This window comes from Eurytemora carolleeae, unplaced genomic scaffold (genome assembly GCF_000591075.1).
Source record: "Eurytemora carolleeae unplaced genomic scaffold, Eaff_2.0 scaffold915, whole genome shotgun sequence".
NCBI classification, from domain to species: Eukaryota; Metazoa; Arthropoda; class Copepoda; order Calanoida; family Temoridae; genus Eurytemora; species Eurytemora carolleeae.
In genome coordinates, this window is record NW_019396805.1 from 33,537 (window position 1) to 59,940 (window position 26,404).

Consider the following 26,404-nt stretch of genomic DNA (forward strand, 5'->3'; position numbering starts at 1 on the left):
AACACTCAGGACACTAATTACTCCATCGGAGGGATGGTTATTAACACTCAGGACACTAATTACTCCATCAGAGGGATGGTAATTAACACTCAGGACACTAATTACTTCATCAGAGGGATGGTTATTGGTTATTTACACTAAGGACACTAATTACTTCATCGGAGGGATGGTTATTAACACTAAGGACACTAATTACTTCATCGGAGGGATGGTAAGTAACACTCGGGTCCGGGACACTAATTACTTCTTTGTAGGGATGGTAATTAACACTCAGGGTTTATAATTACTCCATCGGATGGATGGTAATTAACACTCCGCTAATTACTCCATCGGAGGGATGGTTATCCTGAGTGTTAATACCATCCCTCCGATGAAGTAATTAGTGTCCTGAGTGTTAATTACCATCCCTCCGATGGAGTAATTAGTGTCCTGAGTGTTAATTACCATCCCTCCGATGGAGTAATTAGTGTCCTGAGTGTTAATAATCATCCCTTTGTCAAAAAATGTTTGTCTTTAAGACGTACTTTGAAGATGTCTCGCGTTAGATTTTTGTCTGTGTCTGGTGAATGGTCGTCCATAGGACGCATTCGACTGGGCGAAACCTAATCATCTATCTAATGGACCCAGACTTATAAAAAATAGATCCAGATCCAGGTCATTTCTTTAAGATTTACTGAATTTTCTCAACATAGCAGAATTTTCAAATTTTTTTTCGCTTATTTTTATGCTAGAACTTGGAAACTTTTCAGAAATCAGTAAATTTTTATAATCTCTTTTTTTCTAAAGTTTAGATATAGGTTTAGAGCGTAAAGAGTTTTTTTTTTCAGTTTCTGGTTGATATTTTGCATCAAGGATCCGGATCCGTGGATCCGCACATTTTTGCGGATCTGGATCTAGGAAGCGAAAATCTTGCGGATCCATCGAATCCGGATCCTAAGCACTGGTTTGGAGGAAACGAACTTGAAGTGTTCATTTCTTTAACTGACATTAAATATGAATTATGATATCTTTGTACGAAAGTATGATACTGATTTCACTCAAACAATATTTTCCTTATGTTCATTGAAAAAGTATATTTAGAAGAGAAGGCACATCTAAAATAAAACCAGAGATAACCAAGGCAAATCCAAACGTCAAGATATCTGAGATTTGAACATATTAGTTGCATGACGTTGAAAATTGTCAAGCAACAATAAAAGCCAAAATATAGCGTGACGATTTAATAACACAAAATATCAAAATTTTGCGAAATATTTTACAGTTTTACGTGATTTAAAGATCTATGAAATGATACAAATAACTCTTTTCGTGACTTTTAACAATTTTCAACTATAGTCAACCAGATAAACTGATATCGATTTAGACCAAATTCAGGCTAACATTATTTCTCCCAAAAATACTTAAATTATGATCACAGAATATATGTCACATATATGGGATGTGGTGAAGGGGTTTTAAGATGATTAAAAGAATACTTGAAGGCTTATTCACCAATGGAAGAATATAGTCAATGCTGTCCAGCATCCAATGTCCACAATGGTTTGTTCAGATTTAACTCCGTTCGAAGCATGTTCCCAAATTTCGTTCAACTGAATCCAGTTTTATATCAAGTTCAGATCATCTTGATCTAGAAGACCTGCCAGTTCGATTCAGTTATTTGGTTCGATCCAGTTCAGTTTCAGTTGTCTAGATCCAGTAAAACCAGATTTATCAGTGATAGTTGGTTATATCCAGTTGAAACCAGTTCGGTTCAGTTACCGTTGGTTTATAACAGTCCCGGCAGATTAACTTAATCCAGTTTACTCTGGTAATCAGGATTTCTTGGTCTTTCTTCCTCGACCTTCTCCTCTATTCTTTCTAAACAAAATAATATTATCAGGACGGGAAATAATTCTCGCCCAGCATATACATACATTGCGCTAAAAATAAAAATTGTTTAAATCAAGTAAAAAATATTTATGTCATTATGTTAGTGTTTTTCGAATTCTTTCAGACAATGTAACTTGATAGATCTGAGTCGGAACAAGTGGAATTCAAATTCAAAGCCACTTTTTTGTCTTAGTTGAATTTCAAGCCGTAATGTTCAAATGTGTTTGTATTGTTTGGGTATGGAAAACAAATGATATTAGGTTTTTGATTGAGTGAACAGAAAATAAGTTTAAGGGGAAAAAAGTCGAACCGTATACAACCTTGACATTTACAATATATGAATGAAAATTATAACTATATAATGTATCACAAAGAGCAAAGACGGGACTTTTGTTATCTGAATTTGATGTTGCTAGAATACAAATATTTTATTGTAGTTTGAAACTCAACTAATTATAGAAAACGTGTATGTGAATTGTACAATAACATTGGACAATTACTGCGTTTCATGCTGAACTAATAATTTGAATCTTATCAGTCGTTTTCGTCCCACTGAACTTTGATTTAATATATAAACTTGATTCAAGTCTAATTTTAAAGTTCTATAATACAAATTAAAACTCAATTAAACTCCCAACTGGATAATTATGAAGGATTTAAGTAAAAACTAAATTCTAAATCCTGAAATCCCGGATTATTTAGAAATTCCCTGATAATCCTTGAATTCTGTGAATCCGATATTTGGATTTTATTTATCTGAATATTTATAAATTGTTTTACAATTGGAATATCTAGTGTTTACTCAGGATACTACTTCTTGGCAGGCAATCTGTTATTCAGTGTATTTTATCTTTTATTTCAGGGATATATAAAAAATATTATATATTTATATATTTACATATTTACATATTTATATATTTATATATTTATACATTTTTATATTTATATAATATATCTTTAAGATAAGATAAGATAATATAAGGGTTGTCTGAAGTGACCGACATTGCCCGTGCAATTTTGAAAAAAATTTGATTTGTTTAGCCTATGTTACCCACGTGGTACTCATATAAGAGCGAAGAGCTTTATTTTATAGATAAAATATATATTTCTAAAACTTTTATTCGAAAAAAGAAAATTTTAGTATAAACTTGATAAACCAAGAGAAAAATTCTAAAATGTTATGCTCAGTTTAAATTTTTCACTCAATTTCCGAAATCATTAATACTCAACAATACACAACAATATGAAAGTTAATTTTTCTTCTTCAAACAAATAATCTGATTCGACTGCATCAATTTCTTAATGTTATATTAATAAAACGTTACAAGACCCATATTGGGAATGCTGAGTGATTTTTAAGAAATTCAATTGCACGTACATTGCACAAGGCAACAGCGAAACAGCCTATTCTAAAATATTGGCTGATTTCAATGTTTGTGTTAGCCCATTGCTAATGGCTAATGGCTATGGTTGTAAGTACCCCGTGAGGAATGGTTTTACTGATAATTATAACCTACCCAGTTTATTCTGTGCATTCAACTTCGTATAAATAGTCATCGCCTGGGCCACCATCCCGGACATATCACCAGCATTATGAGGAAGCATCAGGGTATTCGACTCCTTCGCAAGTTCCCCGAATGCCGCAACATATTTCTCCGCAACTGCCAGACTCGCAGCTGCGTTCCCGTTCTGGTGCAACAAAGCCTGAAATCAACAAGTTTAATTATCTAAAATATCATTCTTAAATTTTTTATTCAAATTATATATTGTAATTTGAGAGAGTTGTTTCAATGGTTTAATCCTACAATCCAATTCAAAAACATTTTTTATGTTGTTTATCAGTTTTAATTGCACTTTTTATTTAAAAATCCTAATAAGAAATTTCATTATCTTATTATGACTTCTGATTGCTTTTAATCTGTCCATGATTCCATATTCGTTGACTGAATTCTTTGTAAAATTAAAAAAAGTAATGATTTTTGCAATAGTTATTATTTTACAACAAAAAATGTTTCGCCTAAAATTAGAGAATAAAAGAATTCATTACTAACTAAAAATGTTTAGTTTTATTGTCTAATATCTTGCAAATGTATTTTAGTCTGGGAAAAACAAACCCTGAAAAGCTAAAAAGTTAGTAAAGTGTACCAGGGGACCGGAGTATACAACTAACTTATGTCTCTAATGTAATTCAAGAACTAGTTTCCTCCCCCTTGTTTCATAATTACAGGGCTACATATTTTCTAGAAAAATCTCCCCCAAAAAAAAAGTTTGAGGGGGACTACTTATTCAAAATATAACACCCCACTTAAATTACCTCAGCTACAACTCCTATACTTTTAGCCCTGGCTTCTCCTGCAGCAACAACTGCCTTGGCAGCTCCCTCCGCCGCATTTATTAGTTCCTGTTTCTCCGCCTCGGACTGAAGAATACGCGCCTGCTTTTTACCCTCCGCTACATTAATATCTGCCGCCTGCAACATGATATGATGATATCATCGATCAGCTGTAAACTCGAAAGAGTCATCCCATGGACGATGAAAATCTTCGAAAATACAAACAATTTCCTTTTTCTTAATTAAAAATTATTAGACATTTACAAAATAAAAATAAAAAGAAGTTGCATTACAATTAATGTGATTCCCCTTTTCGAGAGAGTAAGCGTAATATACAAAATACAATCTTAGTTTGAAAGTGCATTTTATGTTATTAATAAGTAAAACAATATTTTATATTTGTATGGGGTAGAGAAGATTTTGGTAAGTTAAAACATTTTACTAAATATAAACTTTATTAAAAACTTTAGTTGTGAACACAGGGACAATACAGGGACAATGTAAACACAGAGACAATAAAATCTTGAGGACAATACAGGGGCAACAGAGAGACAATAAGAACACAAAGACAATACAGGGACAACAGAGACAATATAAACACAGGGATAACGGGGACAACATAGAGACAATGTAAAAACAGGGACGTACAGAGAGAATATAAACAAGAGACAATATAAATGCAAAGACACTATAAACACAGGGACAATATAAACTCAGGGACAATATAATCACAGGGACAACAGAAAGACAATATAAACATAGGGACAATTTAAACACAGGGACAATACAGGGACATTATATGGACAATACAGGGACAACAGAAAGACAATATAAACAGATAGACAATATAAACACAGGGACAATTTAAACACAGGGACAATACAGGGACATTATATGGACAATACAGGGACAACATAAAGACAATATAAACAGATAGACAATATAAACACAAAAGACAATACGGGGACAACAGAGAGACAATATAAATACAAGGGCAATACAGGGGATAACAGAGACAACATAAACACAGGGACAATACGAGGACAATATAAACACAAGGACAATACAGGGACAAAATAAACACAGGGATAACAGAAAAAATATAAACAGGGGGACAACATAAAGACAATGTAAAAAACAGAGGATGTACAGAGACAATATAAAAGCAAAGACAATAAAAACACAGGGACAATATAAACACACGGAAAATATAAACACAGGGACAATATTAACACAGACAATATAAACACATGGACAATATAAACACAGACAATATAAACACATGGACAATATAAACACATGGACAATATAAACACAGACAATATAAACACATGAACAATATAAACACAGGGACAATATAAACACATGGACAAAATAAACCCAGGGACAATATTAATACAAACAATATAAACACAGAGACAAAAAAGGGACAAGATGACAACGTAGACATAACAGTTCACGAACAATATAAACAAAGGGACGTACAGAGACAACAGAGAGACAATCTATACACAAGGACAATACAGGGACAGTAAAAATACATTCACAATTCAATATACAGGGACAAAATATTAACAATAATTAGGGAAAAGATACACAACATGAACACACTGATGTACAGTACACATAGTGCATTTATATTTATAAATGGACAGTACAAAAGTAAGATTTATTTATTACACTACAGTACTTTCTGACAATCATACCACAAAAAAAAATTCACTGGTTTAGTCTCATTCAAATTAAATAAAAACTAATTTATTTTTTTTCCGCATATATTTTTAATCAAAACGTTATCGATACTAGTAGCTAATCAATTTCATAGTTAATAATAGATATAGATTGATACAATATAGATAAAAATGANTAAGCTGCATAACCTCAAACAAGAAGGTTATGTGTATTTGAATAAGAATATATTATAACATTGTTGAATTAATTGCCTACCTTAATTCCTTCAGACTCTAGAATAGCAGCTCTCTTCTTCCTTTCAGCTTCCACCTTAATAGATTTAAGGTTACACTATGAGTGGTAATGCGACACTTCAAACCAGACGCGGTCTTATATTTTTAAGAGACTTCTACACAATCATTTCTCCTTAGGTAACGTCATTTTTACAATACGAAATGTTTACTATGAAATAAAGAGATTATCTCTTTAATGAAATTTTACTTTTAATAATTGAGTTTTATTTTCACAGAAAATCGCGACTAACTCTGCGGATAGGAATGGATAAAAATAAATAATTTTTCCTTTTCATTATTTTTCAGTACGTTGGGTCTTCTGACTATATCGTTAATCGTGAACGCTTGACCTTGATATCCAATGTGGGAACTTTTAAATTTGAGAATTTGCATGATATCTTTATTTTGTAATCACTGCATGGTATAACCCCCAGGGAATATCGAAGAGGAATTAAATTAATCTGCATAAGATAGAGATCAATACTTGATCCCGACATTCATAACACAAAAGTTCTGACTTTAGATCTAATAATAACTTTTTCCATCCAGCTTTCTTAGCATTCTTTTACCCCCCCCCCCCCCACCCCACCCCTGTCAGTGTAAAATTTTAGCAATACATGATTTACAGCATTTCTCTTCGCGAAATTTCTTTTTTAAATTATTAATTCCCATACTGCTCGATTTAAACTCAATAACAGCAATAAAACAATAACAAATATTGAAAACTAGAAAAAGATTTTCAAAGATTTTCAAATTTTTCCTAATAGATTTGGTACGTTTTGTCTTATTTTCGCAGTGCTCTATGAAATTTGGATCCTTTAAACAAACAAAACCCGGTTCAACACTAAGAGCCAGGGCCCAGTAGAAACAATAAGTAGAAATAAAGATCTCGGTAAATTTGAAAAATTCTGTAAATTCGTTAAATTCTGCTCGCATGTAAAGCTTTGGAAGTAGGTCAAAGTCTGTTATTTTTCTCTTGCAGAATGCATGATGCATGATAATGGTTGCAATATACACTCCCCCCCCGGTTACGGTGAACATCCTAAGCATACAGTGTACACTGTATAAACCCTAAACAGGAGGGGGGGAGGGGGGTTGTGAACGACCCCCTCACGTTTTTTTTTACTCAAGCACTCTCATTTTTGACACTATCATCGAGAAATTTTTTTTGACTCTTAATATATACAAAATTAAAGGATTTTTTGCAAGCTAATTTTTTTTACAAATGCCTTGGTAGGGTACAGGGCGGTAAAAAGTCCGGTCCGTGAAAAAAAAGGAAATCTAAAATAGCATATAACTTTTTTTGTGACTAAAGCTACAGAAAAAAAACTATATTTTTAAAAAGTCCTAGAAACATGCGTCACATCTTGATATTTGTTTTAGGCAATTTTTTCAATCCTTCCTAGCACCCAATCTAAAGTTATAGGTGTACATGGGCTATGAACATGCATTTCAACCCTATACCTATTCAATACTTCATGGGGGGGCGCCCCCCCCCCCTCTCCACAGACTCCCAGTCTTCATAGATTTAAGTGTTCAGAAAGAACTCTGTAAAGGACCCCGACATGGATCCCCCAGACCAGTTGAGAGGGTCATGGAACAAGATGGCTTCTACCCGTTCCATGCTGGCCCCCCAACCCCCACTTTTTTCAGCAGGGGGGAGTGGTGGTACTCACCGTTGGCTGGCATTACCAATACCACTGAACATAACTGAATACCTGCATTTGCATTGCCTCCTGTACACGAGCTGGTAGTTTTATATCACGGATTTCATACCTAGACACAAAAAAATATAGGTTTTTCTTATCCCATTATGGGCCAAAACATTGGTATCAACTTCTAACTTTGTGACACCCTGTGCCCTGTCTATTAAAAGTTGTTGGTTCCGATAATTTCTCAAATAAAACAGGTCAGACTAGTTAAACTAATGTTCATAAAGGCCCCAGTGTACTCCACATCATAATCAGGTAAGCGTAATACGAAGACAGGTTGAAAAAAATAGTAAAAAGTAAAAGATGGTAAAAACATTTAGTTTTTCATCTTACTTTCAATCTCTTCGATTTTTGTATGTCCATATATAGTGAATTTTTATTTCACATTCATATTTGATTTTTTTGTAACTATAAGTTAAGTACTCATTATTGCCATTCTAAGTCCGTCGATATCGAAGGTTTCCGGAGATAATTTTGTATAAAAACGTCGATATCGACGTCTTTAGACAATAAATAAAAAAAATATGTATGAATTTTTTTTTCAAAATTCTTGGAAAATGTCTTGAGATATGTTTGTTGCTTGTTAAATTTACCCTCTACCCCAACGCCCCCTTTCCCATTCACTCTCAATACCCTCCAAGGGCCCCCCATTATCTCTTATATATTTGTACGAGTTAAAAAAAAATTTAAGGAAATATTGCGTGTTCAGAAATTTTTCGATAAAAATGATGTTTTTCTGTACAAAGCACCCTTTGTCATATACTTTTTACTTTTGTATCTGAAAAATGCTAATTTTGAACAAAAGTACAATTTATTGTTTAGAAAAAGTCAATATTAACTGGTGTTCTTGTACATTAGTTCCAAAAACGTCGATGTATACGTCTGTACATAGCTCCAAATTTAACTAAAAAAGTCCCATATATATTTGGTCAAATGTAGATGATAAAAAATTGAAAACTCGACCTACCCTTAGATCTCTGTTTGAATGAGTTTTGATTTTTTAATTTTTTTCTATTGTATATTTTTCTGCTGGTGCAAAAAGAATTTCACATTTTTCGATGAAATAGTTTCATCCTTAACTTACGTTGAAAAACAATTTCATAATTTCAATATTACATTAGAAGATGTTTTCTTTTTAAAGTTTAAACTTGAATTTAATTTCATTTCACAAGGAGGAGTGACTAAATCTAATGTGATAATTAAGATTTAACAAGTGGAAAAAAGACATTACTTTGGCCAAAAGCACTTCAACTCTTTTAATTATTTAATTAGAAAAGTATTAAAGAGCTCGACTTAGTGGGTAAACATATTAACTTTTAATGGAGAAGAATTGGTAGCATTGAACTGAAATTAACTGAAGCCCGTGTATACTGTATACTATATATATTTCCTACATTAGATATTTATTGTTTTCTCCTTACTAAACTTTACAAGAAGAAAGTGGATAGAACTTGTAATAGAACTGAAAAGGAAAATAATCTACAAACTAAGATGATTTTCGACGCTCCATAACTGTAATGGAATCCTTGGGATCAGAGCTTAGGAATAGGATCCATTCAATTTTGATGCGGAACCGGATCCTGGATCCGCACTAGAAAAAAATGGATCCGGATCCATGTTGTTTTTTAAAATTTACTGAATTTTTTAACAAAGCAGAATTTTCCAATTTTGTTTTATTTTGTTCGCTTATTAGAATCGGATCGTGGATTCGCATATTTTTGCGAATCTGGATCAAGGAAGCCAAAATCTTGCAGATCCAACGGATCCGGATCCTAAGCACTGCCTCAGATATTAGAAAGATTCAAATGTCGGAAAAAAATGTGTCATAGACACTTAATCGTCAGATGTGCGATTGTGAATCTCCTATGGCACTCTATTGGACGGATTTCACTTTAAGGTTGGTAGCTGAAAACTAGAAACTACAAGGTATTCAACTTAACATTAATTTAAAAATACCTATAAAAATATCAAAAGATACTTCCAGTTTTGGGATTTCCAAAATGTAACCAGCTTTTTTAGTGCTTATAAAAACCGGAGATATGAATAATTTCGTCCAGATTCTGAAAAATTTGGAAATGCCAGGACTAGAAATTCAAATATCAATGACGATCTTCAAGTCGTCCCTCAATATAAATTTTGGTGGTACACCCTGTATATTTACCTCATGCATTGAATCCCCCAGGCTTCACTGGCTCCATTAATAGCCTGCACTATTTGAAGGTTCAAGTTCTCACGCTCTCGGAATAATGCATCTAAATAAATAAACAACCATTTATCAAGAACAGTTTAAAAATATTTTAAATTTCCATCGAGAATTAAAACAAATATGTTTTTTATTGTATTTTAAAAAATGATAAACTTTTTTTCAGGGGTATGTATTCTTTTTAAAATCTTATACAGATTCCTAATTTTTTTAAGGGAACCCATGGGTATTAAAGGCTAAAAAAATACTGAAGTTTGTTCTTCAAAGTTCTAAATTTTTTTTTTCAATTGTTCTTTAAATTCCACGGGCAACGCCGAGCTAGTAATACAATAATGACAAAATAATGTTTTCTCTTATTTGAAATCTTCTTAACAAAATTATAGTCTAACTGTTTCTGGAGAGTTTGCCTTCTTTATAATCCTTGCTTATCAGTTGGAAAAAGTCTGACATACTTTACCTAAAGATATTTTCCCCAGTTCTGATCTCATCGTGGTTTGAGCAAGTTGAGTAACCGCGAACTCCGGGTCCTCTACTCCATAGCTAGACTTGTACGGATCCATTATACGCAGATACAGTACACCGTCAATATTTATAGTCACGTTATCTAAAAATAATCAATCAATCAATATAAATTCAATATTATATGTTAACCATGACGGAACCGGGAACAAAGTAGTTCTGTAGATAATAGAATTCCTGGAAAAGAGAATATATTTCTAATATTGAATATTTATTTTTAGTTGTCAGGAATGTATATTTTTAAATAAAAAACCCCCTGAGGCCGAACTTAAAATTTAAACCCCGTCTTGACGCGCCTCAAACACAGTTATATAATTAGTGTTTCGAGATTTGAGCCGGCGCTCAAGCGGAACTGGTTATTGGCGGTTCAGTGAGGAAATTAAAATTCTTCGAATTAGGCATCATGATAATTATATTTGTGTTCACTCTACAGATAAAAATCAGGAAGTCAAAGAAATTAAAACGTAACATTTTGCAGATTTTATGCGTTGTTTTTTTTAATGTGAATGGTCAAAACTTGTTTCCTTATGAAAATATGAAATTGGAGAATTGTTTATACAATAATTACCTGATGAAATAGCAGTTTGCTGAGGAATATCAATTGCTATTTCTTTTAAGCTCTGAACATATTTAACCTTAAAACAAAAATAAATTGGAATATCTTCTTTAAAAATTTAAGAAAGCGAATAATTTAGGGATATTTTGGGTTGCAGATAAAAATGTATTATTTTTTATTTCAATTTTAAACATCAAAAGTCAGAATATAAAAATGTTCTCTTACTCATGTTCAACTAAGCAAACAGAAATATGCTCGCAAGAACAGAAAAATTACCTTGTCAAGAACAGGTATAAGAATATTAATACCAGGATCCAGAATTCTAAATACATCATTCATTAATCAATCAATTAATTTTAAGCAAAACATAACATTTTTAAGAGTAAGGGGTACATATTTTAAAGAATTACCCCCCCCCCCCTCCATGAGAGGAAATGATTGTTGAAAAAAAAATGAAAGTTTTTTCGACATATCAGAGCTGAAAACTTTAGAATGGAATATCCTAAATCCTGATCGGATAATTAATCTGGAGGTTAAAAATGAGTGGAGAACAAGCAATATTTAATCTCGAGATTAAGAAAAAGAGTGGATTAAGCGATATCCACCATTCTAAAGTTTTCAGCTCAGATCATTTTACCCAAAAATTCATTTCCCTAATTGAGTAATAAAACATACATGTAGTAAATGCCCTACTCAAATTAACACTTTGATCAGTACCATTCCAGGTACAACTCAATCTGGAACTCCAGGTTCATAGGTAATACCATTGTCAATATCATTACGGATACGTATTCTCAGGTATCTGTCTTACAAGATATAATTCACTGTAATTCCCAATCTATATCTATTTCAAGATTGATTCAGGACCCCTCTCGTTCATTAAACGAGGAACAATTACTCAAAGCGGAGTATTATTACAACTAATGTTTATTTTGAGTTTGATGATACAGAGATGGAATTTAACGATTTTGAGCCGCGGCTTAAATCCGCAAAAACCCGGTTTAAATTAAGCGCCGTCTTAAATCTCTTAAAGCGCTCAAATTCTTTAAATTCGGCCACAGGTTAGATTAATCAACGTAATTACAAGTTTTACGTGGTTATTTAAAAACATAGTTAAGCTAAATCGTGATACAGGTTTTACATAGTTATTTACAAACGTAGTTAGATTACTAATGTTCAGGTTTACAGACATAGGGTCTACGACGATATTTATTACAGACATACAACCTGAGCGAAAAAGAATTTTAAAATGGGGGGGGGGGGGAATAATTTTATCATTAAAATTTACACCCCTGTAAAACATTAAATTTACCTGTGAAATTTTCCCATTCTCTCGACCACCCAGGCTTCCTGCTGTGGGACGAACATGACGACTGTATTGAGGGGTGTATTGTGCTTCCATCGTGCTGGAGCACGTCCGGCAACGTTTAGCGCGCAGGAGAACTGATCTTTTCCAAGAACTGAACTACAAACCTTAAATAAAATTAATATAGAAATAAAATAATCTTACAAAGCAATTAACTATATTAAATGAAAAATAGAATGTTCTGAACTTATTTTGAGAAGACATTTATCGCTTATATATATATATATGTATATATCAAAAATTTCTTTTTGACTTAAAAGACTTAAGAGTCAACATTAATGACTAAAGACTAAAAAACTAGATTTTTAACTTTTCACACATTATAGTTTATTAAGACAGATATTTTTCCTGTTTTGCATTAGGGTTTTTTCCCTTAAGCATTCTATTGAGAAGCTATTCTGAAAATAGGAACAAAAAAATCCAAATTCAGGGGGGGCTACGCCCCTCCCTGAATCTGCCAGGGGGGGGCGAATGTCCCCCCTCCCCCCCTGACTGGTTTTCGTAAAGTTAATATTTATCAAAGGAGTTAAGAAAAACATTGTCTAACCTAACCTTACCCTAACCCTGAAAATTATGGGTAATGTACAAAATTTATAGGAAGGGTGGCGGGGAGGGGGGGGCAAAAATCGTTCTCTAGGACAGACCCCTTTTGAAATATATATTAAGATACAGGGTCCGTCCTAGAGAACGATTTTTATAACCCCCCCCCCCCCTCCTTTCAATTTTGTACATGACCTCTAGTTTATCAGTAAATTATTATCTATTTTTTAAGGTTAGGTTAGGCGGCTAGGACAGGCTAGGAGGCCGAGCGCTGAGGCTAGGACCGGCTAGTGGGCCGAGCACCGCGGTTAGGATGGCTAGGGGGTCGGGCGCTTCGGTCACATGACCAATTTTATCCGTGTTACATATGAGATCCATGTACATAATTGATAGGAGGGGGGGGGGCGGTGACCAAATTAAATCGTTCGTTAGGACATTGCCTATTTAGATGCCTATCCTATTCTATTTAGATGCCTATTCTATTCCTAACACCACAATGCTGATTCCTAATTTAGATAAACTAAACGTATAACTCTTAGATTTAAATAAAATAGGTCAGAATTTGATCTATATTTAATCAAATAAAAATCAACTTCCACATCTCCAATAATACAGATAAGTAAAAGCACACTTTGGAGAGCTCAAAAAAAGATTTCTTATTTGTAATAATTTAGCAACAGTATAGATTAAGGAAGTGCTTAAAATATTGTGGTCAGGAATCTAATTATACGTCAACTTACCCTATAATTTCCAATTGTCGGCCGTAAAATCGACCGCGTAAGAGAGAGCGCCATTTTTCTAATCAAGAAAATACTTTTCAATACTTCAATATAGAAAGTAACTTTTTTTCTAGTGAAAGAGTTACGATATATTTCATGAGATTATATCAGTGTCTGCACAGTGAGATTGCCGACTGAAACAGCTGATCATATCACAGTGTACACTTAAAATCTTATAAAAATACTATGTCGTCTTTAATTTTTATTTTCTTTATATGATTAAAATAAATATTAGGGCTTTTGAAATTAGGTATTACAATTTGCTAATTCATAACAAAGACAGACGATATCGAATTCGTCACTGAATTCCCATGTTTTTTTGGGACACCCTGCAGTAAAACAGTTCTTTTGATACTGATAATGGCCCTATTTTGAAAAAAAAAAAATTTTTAATCGACTAAACAATATACAAAGCTGACATGTTTTCCAAGATTAAATAAAAAGGATGGGGGCAAAATACGCACAATGCGACATTTTTGGTCTGCAAAGAACCCTGAATGCAAGAAAACGGACTAAATAAATTCCGTACAATCTTCTCTAAAGTCTCATCTTATATAAGTACTCGGGATATGCATTTCGTCAAATTAAATCCACCACAGGGGCGGAACTTCCAATTTATGAAGTATCCAGGGGCGAATACAGGGGGGGGGGGCGGCAGGACCTTCGCACCCCCCTGAGATTTCAGAATAGTTTCTTAAAAGCACTTAAGGGAAAGAAAACCTAATGCAAAACAGGAAAAATATCTATCTTAAAAAAATTTCGCACGTTTTTTGTTCCTAAATCTGAATATTTTTTGTTCCGAAATTAATCTTGCACCCCCTCCCTTAAATCCTGTATATCCGCTCCTGATCCACCAAACTATCCTAATTCCTAATCCTCCTTCATAATCTAATATTTAAAATTTGTAAAGGATTTGAACAAAAACTTTTATTGAGGAATAATAAAAATCATTCTAATACGTTTAGAAGTTAACATTAATTGATTCTTAAATAAAACTTCAAAACGCAATCATATTATTATGTTAATGTACGCCATAATTGAAAAATATATGTTTATAAACTCAATAATTGACAAATATATTTATGTATGCCATAATTGACAAATATATGTTTATAAACTCAATAATTGACAAATATATTTATGTATGCCATAATTGACAAATATATGTTTATAAACTCAATAATTGACAAATATATTTATGTATGCCATAATTGACAAATATATTTATGTACGCGATAATTGAAAAATATATTTATATACGCGATAATTAATAAATATATTTATGTACTCAATAATTGGCAAATATATTTATGTACGCGATAATTGACAAATATATTTATGTACGCGATAATTGACAAATATTATGTACGCGATAATTGACAAATATATTTATATACTCGATAATTGACAAATATATTTATTTACGCGATAATTAATAAATATTATGTACGCGTTTATTGACAAATATATTTATGTACGCAATAATTGACAAATATATTTATGTTCGCGATTATTGACAAATATATTTATGTACGCGATAATTGACAAATATATTTATGTACGCGATAATTGAGAAATATATTTATGTACGCGATAATTGACAAATAAGTTTGTATATAGACAGTAATGCACAGTTTTAATTTTATGTACGTGATAATTTACAAATATGTTTATGTACACAATAATTGACAAATATGTTTATGTACGCATTAATTGACAAATATGTTTATATAAGCAATAATTGACAAATGTGTGTATGTAAGCAATAATTGATAAATTATGTTTATGTAAGCAATAATTGATAAATATCTTTATGTAAGCAATAATTGACAAATATGTTTATGTAAGCAATAATTGATAAATATCTTTATGTAAGCATTAATTGACAAATATGTTTATGTAAGCAATAATTGACAAATATGTTTATGAAAGCAATAATTGACAAATATGTTTATGAAAGCAATAATTGAAAAATATGTTTATGAAAGCAATAATTGACAAATATGTTTATGTTCCCGATTATATTGAATTGAAATACTAATCAATCATGCTTTACATGTATGTTAAGTCACAGATCAATAAATATAGAAGTTTTAGAGTGAAGAGGACAAAAACACTTGTATTAAATGTATAAAACACCTTTATGCAGACAATATACTGGCTTCTACAAAATTGTCTTTATGTTTTATAATTGAAAATTATGTCTTCTTTTAGAGTTCTTCAGAGGTAATTCAGCACCGGGTGCAAACGTAAATGTTCATTATTTATTTCAGTAGTTCAATTAGATTTTTCATATTTAAAAATATTACCTTGCTACTTTTTTCTTTTTCTTCTTCTAAAACTCCCTAAAAGTTAGAACATAAGGAAATTAGAATTATGTCAATGAGCAGTGTAATTCGTAAGATTTTTTTCTAAACTGTATTTGATGAGTTTAGATCATTTAGGTGCAATTTATACTTTACAGAGAAGTTAAGGGAATTTTACTTTAGCAAGACCACAATGGGTCGGGGAACCCATGGGTTAGTAAAATTTCCCAGAAAAAATAGTTCTACATAATTTTATCGTCTTGTAAAATGAAATGGCACAAGTTTTTCACAAAAAAACATTGTAATTTGCAGAGAGGGAGATTATTTTACTTAATGGTCCCTAGGGATGTTAAGTTACTTAATCTTGGAGGAATCATGAGTCGGTAATGTTGGTGAAATGGTGGTTTAAAAATACAATAAAAATTATTTGCATTACAAAATGTCTTACATTAGCAACACTAACACTATCCATAACCTCCTCTATAGTTAGCCCAGGTAGAAGATGTGAGGCTGACCCGCTTCCAACCTGAATATGTATCACTATACAGGTACAGGCCAAATAAACATTGACATTTTAGAGACGACTTGAAAATCGTCTTGGTTTTTTGATGGTTGATAAAAGAATGTGTCAAAATTAAAACTGAGCCTTTGAAAATGCGGTATGCCTTTGATGTATCTTCAAAATTGACAGAGATATTTAAGAATTGAAAGATTTCGTTGTTATTGTATAAATTAGAATCTTAACAGATTTCTTGACATCTTCGTCAATTTTGAAGGTGCAAATATCGTATATCCCAAGAATAGTAGTTTTAATCATTAACTGTTTTAACTGGATTACGTACTACAAAGATTGTGTTCACGCGGTAAAAATTCACTTAATTACCAGGCTTATTGGGACACCTTCTGTATAAATAATTTTATTTAGGGAGAAGGTTTCGTCAAAGAACAATACTTTTTGAAAATTAACTAAAATTTCAGTATTAACTCATTACTGGCCGGCACCCTTTTTTAAACTTTCCGGTATTCCGTCTTATCCATTCAGAGTCAGTCAATTTTATTGATGACGATTTAGAACCAATAAAAATTGCAACGGCAGTAACATTTTTCTATGCTAATATCTATCTCATCATCCAAATAAATCCTGATATCAGCGCTAAACAGTAAACGGATACAAGGGTGATGGATGAAAACCCCGTTTATTGAAAAACGAAAATATAGGTTTTTCTTAAAAAGTTCTTAATTTTTATGGACCTTAGTTTCCCATTCCTGCATATTTTCCATAAACTCTTCTTCATCCTTCATCCTGCTCATCCTTAGTTTGAGGCTTAGGAATAATAATTATATCAAAGATAAACCTTAGATTCTCACACTTTATTTCAACTCGCCAAAAGCAGACTTTTTCGTAAGTATTTTTGATTTAAAAAGAGAACTTTTTTAACCAAAGAGAATAGATTAGAGAAAATCAAATAGTTTTCAAGAAAACTTATCTATATAGCACAAATGTGTAAAGTACACCTGCAGTATGGAAACAGTACAACAAAATTGCCGTTCTACACTTTTTTTCGAGTAAATTTCACTATATTTATAATCTATTCTCATGGCGTACTTCATGTAGCACATCGTGTACTGCATGTGCACTTGCTTATTCAGAAGTCAAACAGTCCTTTTAAATCAGAAATACTTACGAGGAAGTCTGGATTTGGCGGGTGGAAATACAATGCACCTAAGAACAGAGTTTTTCCTCATGTAATAAATAGGAAAGTTAAGGGAATTATTTTACCAAGATAAAATCTTTATTTCCCAAGGGACCTAGTGAAAATAAAAAAAGATATGTAAAAGTTCATGTCATAATCGATTTTAAGCAGAATCGATAATTTTTTGTATGATATCCAGGTACGCCGTGGTAGACCAGTAACCAATATAATGCAACCAACATTCTCTGTTTGTGAGATACTCTTGATTTATGACACGGAATTTATGTAATAAAATATAAATAAATTTTGAATTATATCGGTTTATATTTTTTGGAATACTTAGCCATGATATCATGCAGAGCTGTTTTAGAATATAATGTACGCACTTTGATAAGATGTGTTCTTTATGTATACTTCATATCGATTATGTTATAATTTCAGGGTTAAATATCCCAAACATTTTTAAACAAAAAAGAATCGATTTAATTTTTGAGTTTCAGACTCAGCACATGTAAAGCATTTGTATTACTCCAGTATTCCTAAGCTGATCTATTGGGGAATTGAAGTTCTCATTTTCCTAAATATAAATATTTTTTAAACCTTGAGAGATTTTGAAGTTTAAAATCGATTGTCAAAGTTTAAACCCAGAAACTTTGAAGTTTTTAAATCTGTTGTTAAAGTTTAAACTTAGAAACTTTGAAGTTTAAAATCTATTGTCAAAGTTTAAACCCAGAAACTTTGAAGTTTTTAAATCTGTTGTTAAAGCTTAAACTTAGAAACTTTGAAGTTCAAAATCTATTGTCAAAGTTTAAACCCAGAAACTTTAAGATTTATATAATCTGTTTTAAAGTTTAAACCTAGAAAATTTGAAGTTTAACATCTTGTGTCAAAGTTTAAACCCAGAAATTACAAGCAATTACAAACTCAAATGTTCTAATCCCTATATCTGTGCAACTTCATGATGTAAACCTTTGATATTTGAAACGTAGACTATTTAATCTATTGAACCAGAGAAGACCTAATCATCTTTCACTCCTGTAATACAATCGTTATTTATCATGTATTTATATCTAGAAGAAATAAATGTATACTTCTAAAGTGGTGACCCCAGACAACAAACGAACCATGGCCTAAAACACTGTCTTCTGGTCGGAAACAGCTCAAGAATTGGACGAGGATAGCAATCTTAACCTTAAGCTTCGCTACTCCTGGAGCTAATAAGCTGAAACTTTGCTACTCCTGGAGCTAATAAGCTGAACCTCAGCAACTCCTGGAGCTAGAAAGCTAAACTTCTACCCTCCAGAAACTAATCAGCTACAGTGATAGCTACTCCTGGAGCCAATTAGTTGCACAGCTACTCCTGGAGCTAATCAGCTAAACAGCTACTTATGGAGCTATCAAGCAACTCAGCTACCATCTTTAATAACCTACTCGTAGATATTCTAGACGCAAATTCTCTACAGGTTGAATATATGCCAGCCTAGCCTTCACTACAACTGATCTCTTCTAATTGCCACTGGTGAGCCTTACACAAGAATGATCATGACGTGGGGATGGGGCAGATTAGAAAATGATCAATCATCAGCAGAAATCCATCTACTCCTTTTCCGTAAACACTTCAAGGAGATAATTATCAGTCTCGACTCTCTCTATGCTCGAGACTTAGGGAGGACTTCTGAAGAGGATGTGAAATCCCTAAAAGAAGATTATGAAATCCGCAAATCAGTAAAGTCGGATCCTATCTTATCTTCCTTTTATGCACTCGTTATTTTGTATGTATTTTTATCTAGAAGCAATAAATGTACTTCTAAACTAACATATTTAAAAAAAATAGCCTAAAAATGTCCACTTGTGCACAAATATATGAAAATCCATCTGTGAATAAATGAAAAATACCCTTGACAGAATGATAGATATCCAACAGTGACAAATAAAGGAAATCCATGAGTGCAAAAGTTAAGAAATCCACAAATGATGAAAAATATTTAATTTTTGGTTGTAAAAAAATTATTTTAATATTCATCTTTAGTACAATAAATATCATTTGTAAACAAAAATATTGTTCTACGTCTGTAAAAAATGTTCAAAATATTCTAGAAATGATGAATATCCACCTGTGAGAATGCTTGAAGTATCCCTGGATACACAGGCTGCATGTTTGGAAATCCTGCCCCGTGATACTGATCTGGATATCTTTAAGGGCCCCAGGGGGTTGAAATATATTTTTTCTTAAACTTTTAAACCACTCCGAAGAGTCATCATCATTCAGAAGATTTTTAATAAAAAATCTTATAAAGTACAGAATTTTTTTTTATAAATTCTGTACTTTGTCAAGAATCGTTTTAAAAAAGTTCATTTCGATGAACTGAAACTTAGTCCACGTATTTAAATTCAATTTTATTTATTTGGTTTAGATAAATTTTCTGGATAGCTTAATCTCATTGAGTCTTTACCACAAACTCTGATTTTCTAATTCCCATTTCTTTGCGATCAAATGTCGTAGACCTTAGATATTTCAAACTATCAATTCTTTTAGGTCAAATAGTCTAAGTTTAAAATATTAAAGGTTTACATCATCAGGTTCAAAAAATATGGGGATTAGAAAGTTTAAAATTGTGCCAAAGACTCAATTCCTTTAAACTTACTTTAAACCTTTAAATGTAAATTCATCTCTTCACCCTCTAATCTTCTCCGATTTTAATCCTCGTGTTAAAATTTAATCCACACAATTATTTAATTTTCTAAGAGTTTAATCCCCTACAGTTGTTTAATCCCTCCTGCCTGGGATTAGAATCTGATGTTGTTGTGTTGAATGGACGCCTGCAGAATATTTAGAAATTATACAAAGCCCCGAAGTTTAATTAAATTCTGTTTGTACAAATGATAAACTTGATTCTAAACTAGATTAGACATTCTTGACTCGACTTCAAATCTTAATTAGATTGAAATTATTCATTGAAAATATTTCGGCTCAGCCTTTACACTTTACAATGTATCTTACATAATTTTTTTAATTATAAACTTTACACATTTTTTGCATGAAAAATTACGCCTTATTCAGAACGGAATCGGAACAGGCCGAGAAAACCGCATCTTTTAGCTTTTAAAGATCAAATGTTTTATAAATGCTTTATTTGATCTTTTATTAATCTACAGATTAATTTAATCTTTAATTGACACCCCATGAATTAAGAGTGATGTTGTCGGTGAAAAACAAACAGCCAATCAGAAGCCTGCGAATTTTGCGTACAACCAAGGAGAGAACAGAGAAATTGCGGATATCCAAAATCAAAAGATCAAGCAGAATCTGCGTAAAATTTAAAAGTGCCCGCTGTGGATATCGAGATCGAGAAATCGGGATTATGGGTAATCCAATAATTCAACACAAAATCTCTAATCCAAGGTTGTATGTTGTATGTTGTATGTTTGTATGTTTAGATAATATATAAAGTTTCACCTGGCATCTGCACTGTATATCTTAGCATTTATGCTTCCACTCCTCTTCAGGGGTTTCTCAGGGAACTGCTGGGGGTACCCTGGCGGACCTCCATGCGTGTACCCTTGAGGGCCTCCAGGTAGGGCCCCTTGAGGATACATTGGACTCCCATAGCCTTGATATCCATTTGCCTGGCCCATCTGGTATTTGAACAAGAGTACTATTTGTTTGGTACAATTTAATAAATAATAAAAACATGAATTTGCTTGCAATGCTGCATGTATGTATGTATGTACTGCACTGCATGCAGTGTAAATTGTTGTTTATATATATTAAAGATTATCTACTCAAGAATAATATTCAGGTTGAGTTTTAAATATATCAAGATTCTTTAAAAAACGTAGCCAGCATTTTCTTCTTTACCTGCTTTTTATAAGAATTGTGCATCAAGGAACAAAGGCAAAAGAATAAAATGTGCCTATTACTCGTTGATAAAAATCAAGACATTTCTATTGAACTTTGCTCAATTTGCAGTTAGTTAAAGGAAAGCCTACTCAATACGCCAGTATCCTAGCGTTATAGTGAATATATACCTGATATGATTGTGGTTGCATGAACATAGATGGTTGCTGGATATAGTTTGTAGCCCGCCTGGTATACAATTGGATATATACCTGGTATGATTGTGGTTGCATGAATACAGATGGTTGCTGGATATAATAGCTAGTCCTGTATCTTATTTAGGGGATATCTACTTGATATGGTTGTGGTTGCATGCATACAGATACAGCTAGATATAGTAGCTATAGTCCTGTATCAGCTGTATAGTGGATATATACCTGATATGGTTGTGGTTGCATGCATAAAGGGATGCTGATTATAGTAGCTAGTCCTGTATCCTAGCTGTATAGTGGATATAGACCTGATATGGTTGTGGTTGCATGAAGACAGGGGATGATGGATATAGTAGCTAGTCCTGTATCCTAGCTGTGTAGTGGATATATACCTGATACGGTTGTGGTTGCATGCATACAGAGGATGCTGGATAAAGTAGATAGTCCTGTATCCTAGCTGTATAGTGGATATAGACCTGATATGGTTGTGGTTGCATGCATACAAGGGGTTGCTGGATATAGTAGCTAGTCATGTATCCTAGTTTTATAGTGGATATAAACCTGATATGGTTGTGGTTGCATGAATACAGGGGGTTGCTGGATATAGTAGCTAGCCATGGTTGGTTGCGCGAACGGAAACGGGTACATTCCTGAAAGGGAACGTTTAGGAACCGACACCAATTATACTTTTTAATAAAATAAATATTTGAAAAATTTGTGGAACTCCCCGGATTCCCAGGAATTTGGGTAATTCCTTCCCCAGATTCCTAAATATTTTTGAAATTTCCCAGATTCCTAGGTATTGGGGGGAATTCTCTAGATTTTCCAAATTCCGATTTGAGAATAGTATATTTTTAAGATTTTGGCCCTAATGAGTGGATATTTCCCAAATAGAGGCATTATGAGAAATTTTCTAAAATTAAGAAAAAAAAACCACCCACGAATTCTCTTCGTAATTTGGGGAATTCCTTGGAGAATTCGAGAGTGTTTTTTTTCAATAAAAGGAAAGTTAACAAGAAAAAGTGAGAGCTAAAACAAAGATTTGATACCAATGTTTGGAGATTTCTCCTGAGTTCCAAACTTTTCCAAACTCCTGTTGATTTCAACGCCAGCTCTTTGAGAACCTCCTGGAACATTCGAATATTGATGAAGCAATAATAGTTTTAAAGAGGATGTCCTTGTAATTTTAAGTGACCTTCCATTTAAAAATATACAGGCGTGGTCGATTCACAACGATACTCTTCAATGTTTATCCGATAAAGATATCGTCGTTTTTATGTTTGTCCAATCTTGACAGTGTTGTCCAAAGGAATTGAGTCTTTGACACAAACTCTGAATTTATAATCCCTATGTCTTTGGAACCAAATGTCGTACATCTTTGATATTTCAAACTTATATCATTTGATCTGACAGAATTCATAGTTTGAAATATCTAAGGTCTACGACATTGGAATCCAAAGATAAACGGTTTAGAAAAGTAGAGTTTGTGGCAAAGACTCAATTCCTTTATAGAGAACCACTACTGATAATAAACCATTTTTAAAGAGAATATGATGGATATCTCGTGAATTCTTAATAAGAAAAAGATTTTCAGAGTACGCTTGTAGCTCTATAAGCCTCTAGTCACTTGAAATAGAATAATGCAATCCAAGAAATTTTCTACTAAAGAAACGATTTTCTTGTCCTCACTTATGAACAAGTCTTATTGGTCTACGTTGTGGGAATTAGACCAATAAGATGCAGGATATTTTCAATATTTACGAATCAAAAGTCAGGATTGGAATGTGTTGAAATGATTAATTACGTAGAATTGTGATCATATCATTAATTAATCTATATAATAACGCTCTTAGTTGCCGTGGAAGTAAAAAAAAAAATTGAATTTTTGATTTTTGAATCAATAGGGAACATATATACGAATGTCTTGTTATTACATAGATACTAGCTGAAGGGTTGTGCGATGCCCGTGGAAAAAATTAGAAAAAATAATTTTGAAAAAAAAAATAGAAAAAAGACCTTTCGAATTTATATTTATAAGGTTTTTTATATAGATTTAACCATGTTTAATAACTGAAGAGGAGCTATCCGGAACAATTCTAATTAATAAATATGAAAAACTGAGAGCGCTCTGATTGTTGCTTTATAGATATTCTAGGCTTTTATGGCGCTTCGCGCCCATCTTCTATTTAAATTGTGAACATTTTCTCTTTGTATACATTGCAGAACAAAACAAAAAAAGTTCGCGGATTTATTAAAAAAAAATTCCTGCTTTTCAAATTTTTTTTTAATTTCATGAAAATCGAATTTTGTTGTCGGAAAATATTTAAAATTTTGATCATTCATAAACCTCCCCTGGGGCCACGCGAGGTCCCACACAAAATTTGGACCTGATCGGTTGTGCCGTTATGACGTTTATTGGATACAAACGGACAGACAGGCAGACAGACAAGCAAAGTATATATATACTAGAAATTCAAGGCGCTTCGCGCCCTTCTTTCTAGCCTTAGAGGGCGCTTCGCGCCCATCTTCTGAATTAGTTGTGAACATGTTCTCTTTGTGTACATCGTAAAACAAAACAAAAATAATTCGCGGATTTTCACAAAAAATTTCGCGGATTTTCAAAATTTTAAAAAATTTAATGACGATCGAATTTTGATGGAGACAAATATTTGAAATTTTGATGATTCATAAACCTTCCCTGGAGTCCCTAGATGTCCCACAAAAAATTTGGGCCCGATCGGTTCAGCCGTTTTGACGTTTATTGGATACAAACAAACAAACAAACAGACAAACAAACAGACAGACAAGCCAAATTTATATATAGATATACTAGGCTTTTAGGGCGCTTTGCGCCCATCTTCTATTTAAATTGTGAACATGTTCTTTTTGCTTACATTTTAAAACAAAGAAGAAAATTATTTCGCGGATTTAAAAAAAAATCGCGGATTTTCAAGAATTTAAATTTTTTTACAAATTAAAAACCTAAAACACTTTTTTTTTTAATTTTTATCATTCGTATACATTCCCTGTGGTCACGTGATGTCCCACAAAAATTTTGGGCCCGATCGGTTCAGCCGTTTTGACGTTTATTGGATGCAAACAAACAGACAGACAAGCCAAATTTATATATAGATAGATAGAGTCGAGAACAGAAGATGACATGACAATTGGTCCATGACAATTGGTCCATGAAACATTGTATATGAGGATGTTTATCTGTTTTTGATTAAATAATAAATTTTTATATAGATATATTATATGTTATCTATGGCTGGCCAAAAGGATGGACCGAATTGGTTGAAAGTTTTATCAAAAATCGAAATTTTTTTCTTCAAAATTAGAAAGTGTTTCTAAAACTAAAGGGGCAACGCCGGGTACTTCAGCTAGTATTTTATAAATATTAGTTTGAAGTAAACCTGTAGCAGGTATAGATATCTACCTTCCATTTTATCTAAACATTTCCTTTAACTTAAACTTTTAACTTTTTAACATCTCTGGTCATTTAACATATTAATTATCTTAAAGGAGTTTCAGATTTGTATCAAATCTTAACCCTAACAGATCTACAGGGTTACCCACAAATGATGAGACTGCAAAGTTAACCAAAAACTAATATAAAATGATGATTCTATTTTAACATAATCGTTTAATGATTTATTAAGTGATTTGTCAAGTTCAAGAATCAAGTTTACAGTGGTAGATCGAATCATTAATATAAGGATGCAGACATGTAAGACAGTATAGTTTCCTAGAGTCGTCTCTGAAGTCTCATCCTTTGAGGGTAATCCATTATGTTTTGAATAAAAATAAATTGGATATTATGAATTTTGTTCAGAACCCAGCCAGACCGAGGGGACCTTCAAGGGGTCTTATGCGTCCTCCAACTTCATGCACTAAGTCCTCCTTTTTATTCAATATTTGCCAAAATTTCTTGTAACATGAGAAATAACCATTAAAATATTTTTGAATTTAGATGAGATCCGGCTTCCCATTCCTTCTCCAGCATGTCCCCCCCCCCCCATCTTGCTGAAAGTCCACCTGAAGGCGATGTTTTACAATTATGATCATATTTCAGACACACATATCTTCAATTCCTTGTTCTGTCCAAATGATAATTAAAAATTTGCAATTGTATACTCCCCTTAATTATATGACTTGTGGATTTATGCAGTATAGAGAGGTAGAAAGAAATGGCCAGAATTCAACACCTTTCAACTAGAAAACCCTTAATTTCCTACCAATTGTTGCTAAAATAAACATTCTAAGAATACCTTTGTGAATCAGACAAGCACCTCAAATACCTTTGTGAATCAGACAAGCACCTCAAATAAGTTTGAAATAAGAAAGCCCAGCTCAAAAAAGAATAAAATTATTGAAAATTATGACACAGAAAAAAATAGTTTTTATTTAATTGTAAATTGTAATTCAGTATCTTTTTAAAAAAAGAGTTGTTTATGTCCAATTCTTTAAAAGGTTTAAATACCCCTCCTTAAACAAGCCGTCCCCCCCCCTCC

At 32.6% G+C, this 26,404-nt stretch overlaps 1 protein-coding gene across 1 annotated transcript; it reads right to left on the reverse strand.

Annotated features, from left to right (window-relative positions):
- Positions 1–1,058: 1,058 nt before the first annotated feature.
- LOC111708866 (stomatin-like protein 2, mitochondrial) lies at positions 1,059–13,972 on the reverse strand. Its single transcript, XM_023482370.1, has 11 exons — positions 13,802–13,972; positions 12,468–12,628; positions 11,432–11,477; positions 11,168–11,234; positions 10,538–10,684; positions 10,039–10,129; positions 7,884–7,941; positions 6,149–6,202; positions 4,184–4,339; positions 3,387–3,573; positions 1,059–1,857 (listed from the first exon to the last, which is right to left on the reverse strand). Exons 1-11 carry the CDS (start codon positions 13,853–13,855, stop codon positions 1,790–1,792), a joined length of 1,089 nt encoding a protein of 362 aa, XP_023338138.1. The 5' UTR covers positions 13,856–13,972; the 3' UTR covers positions 1,059–1,789.
- Positions 13,973–26,404: the final 12,432 nt, after the last annotated feature.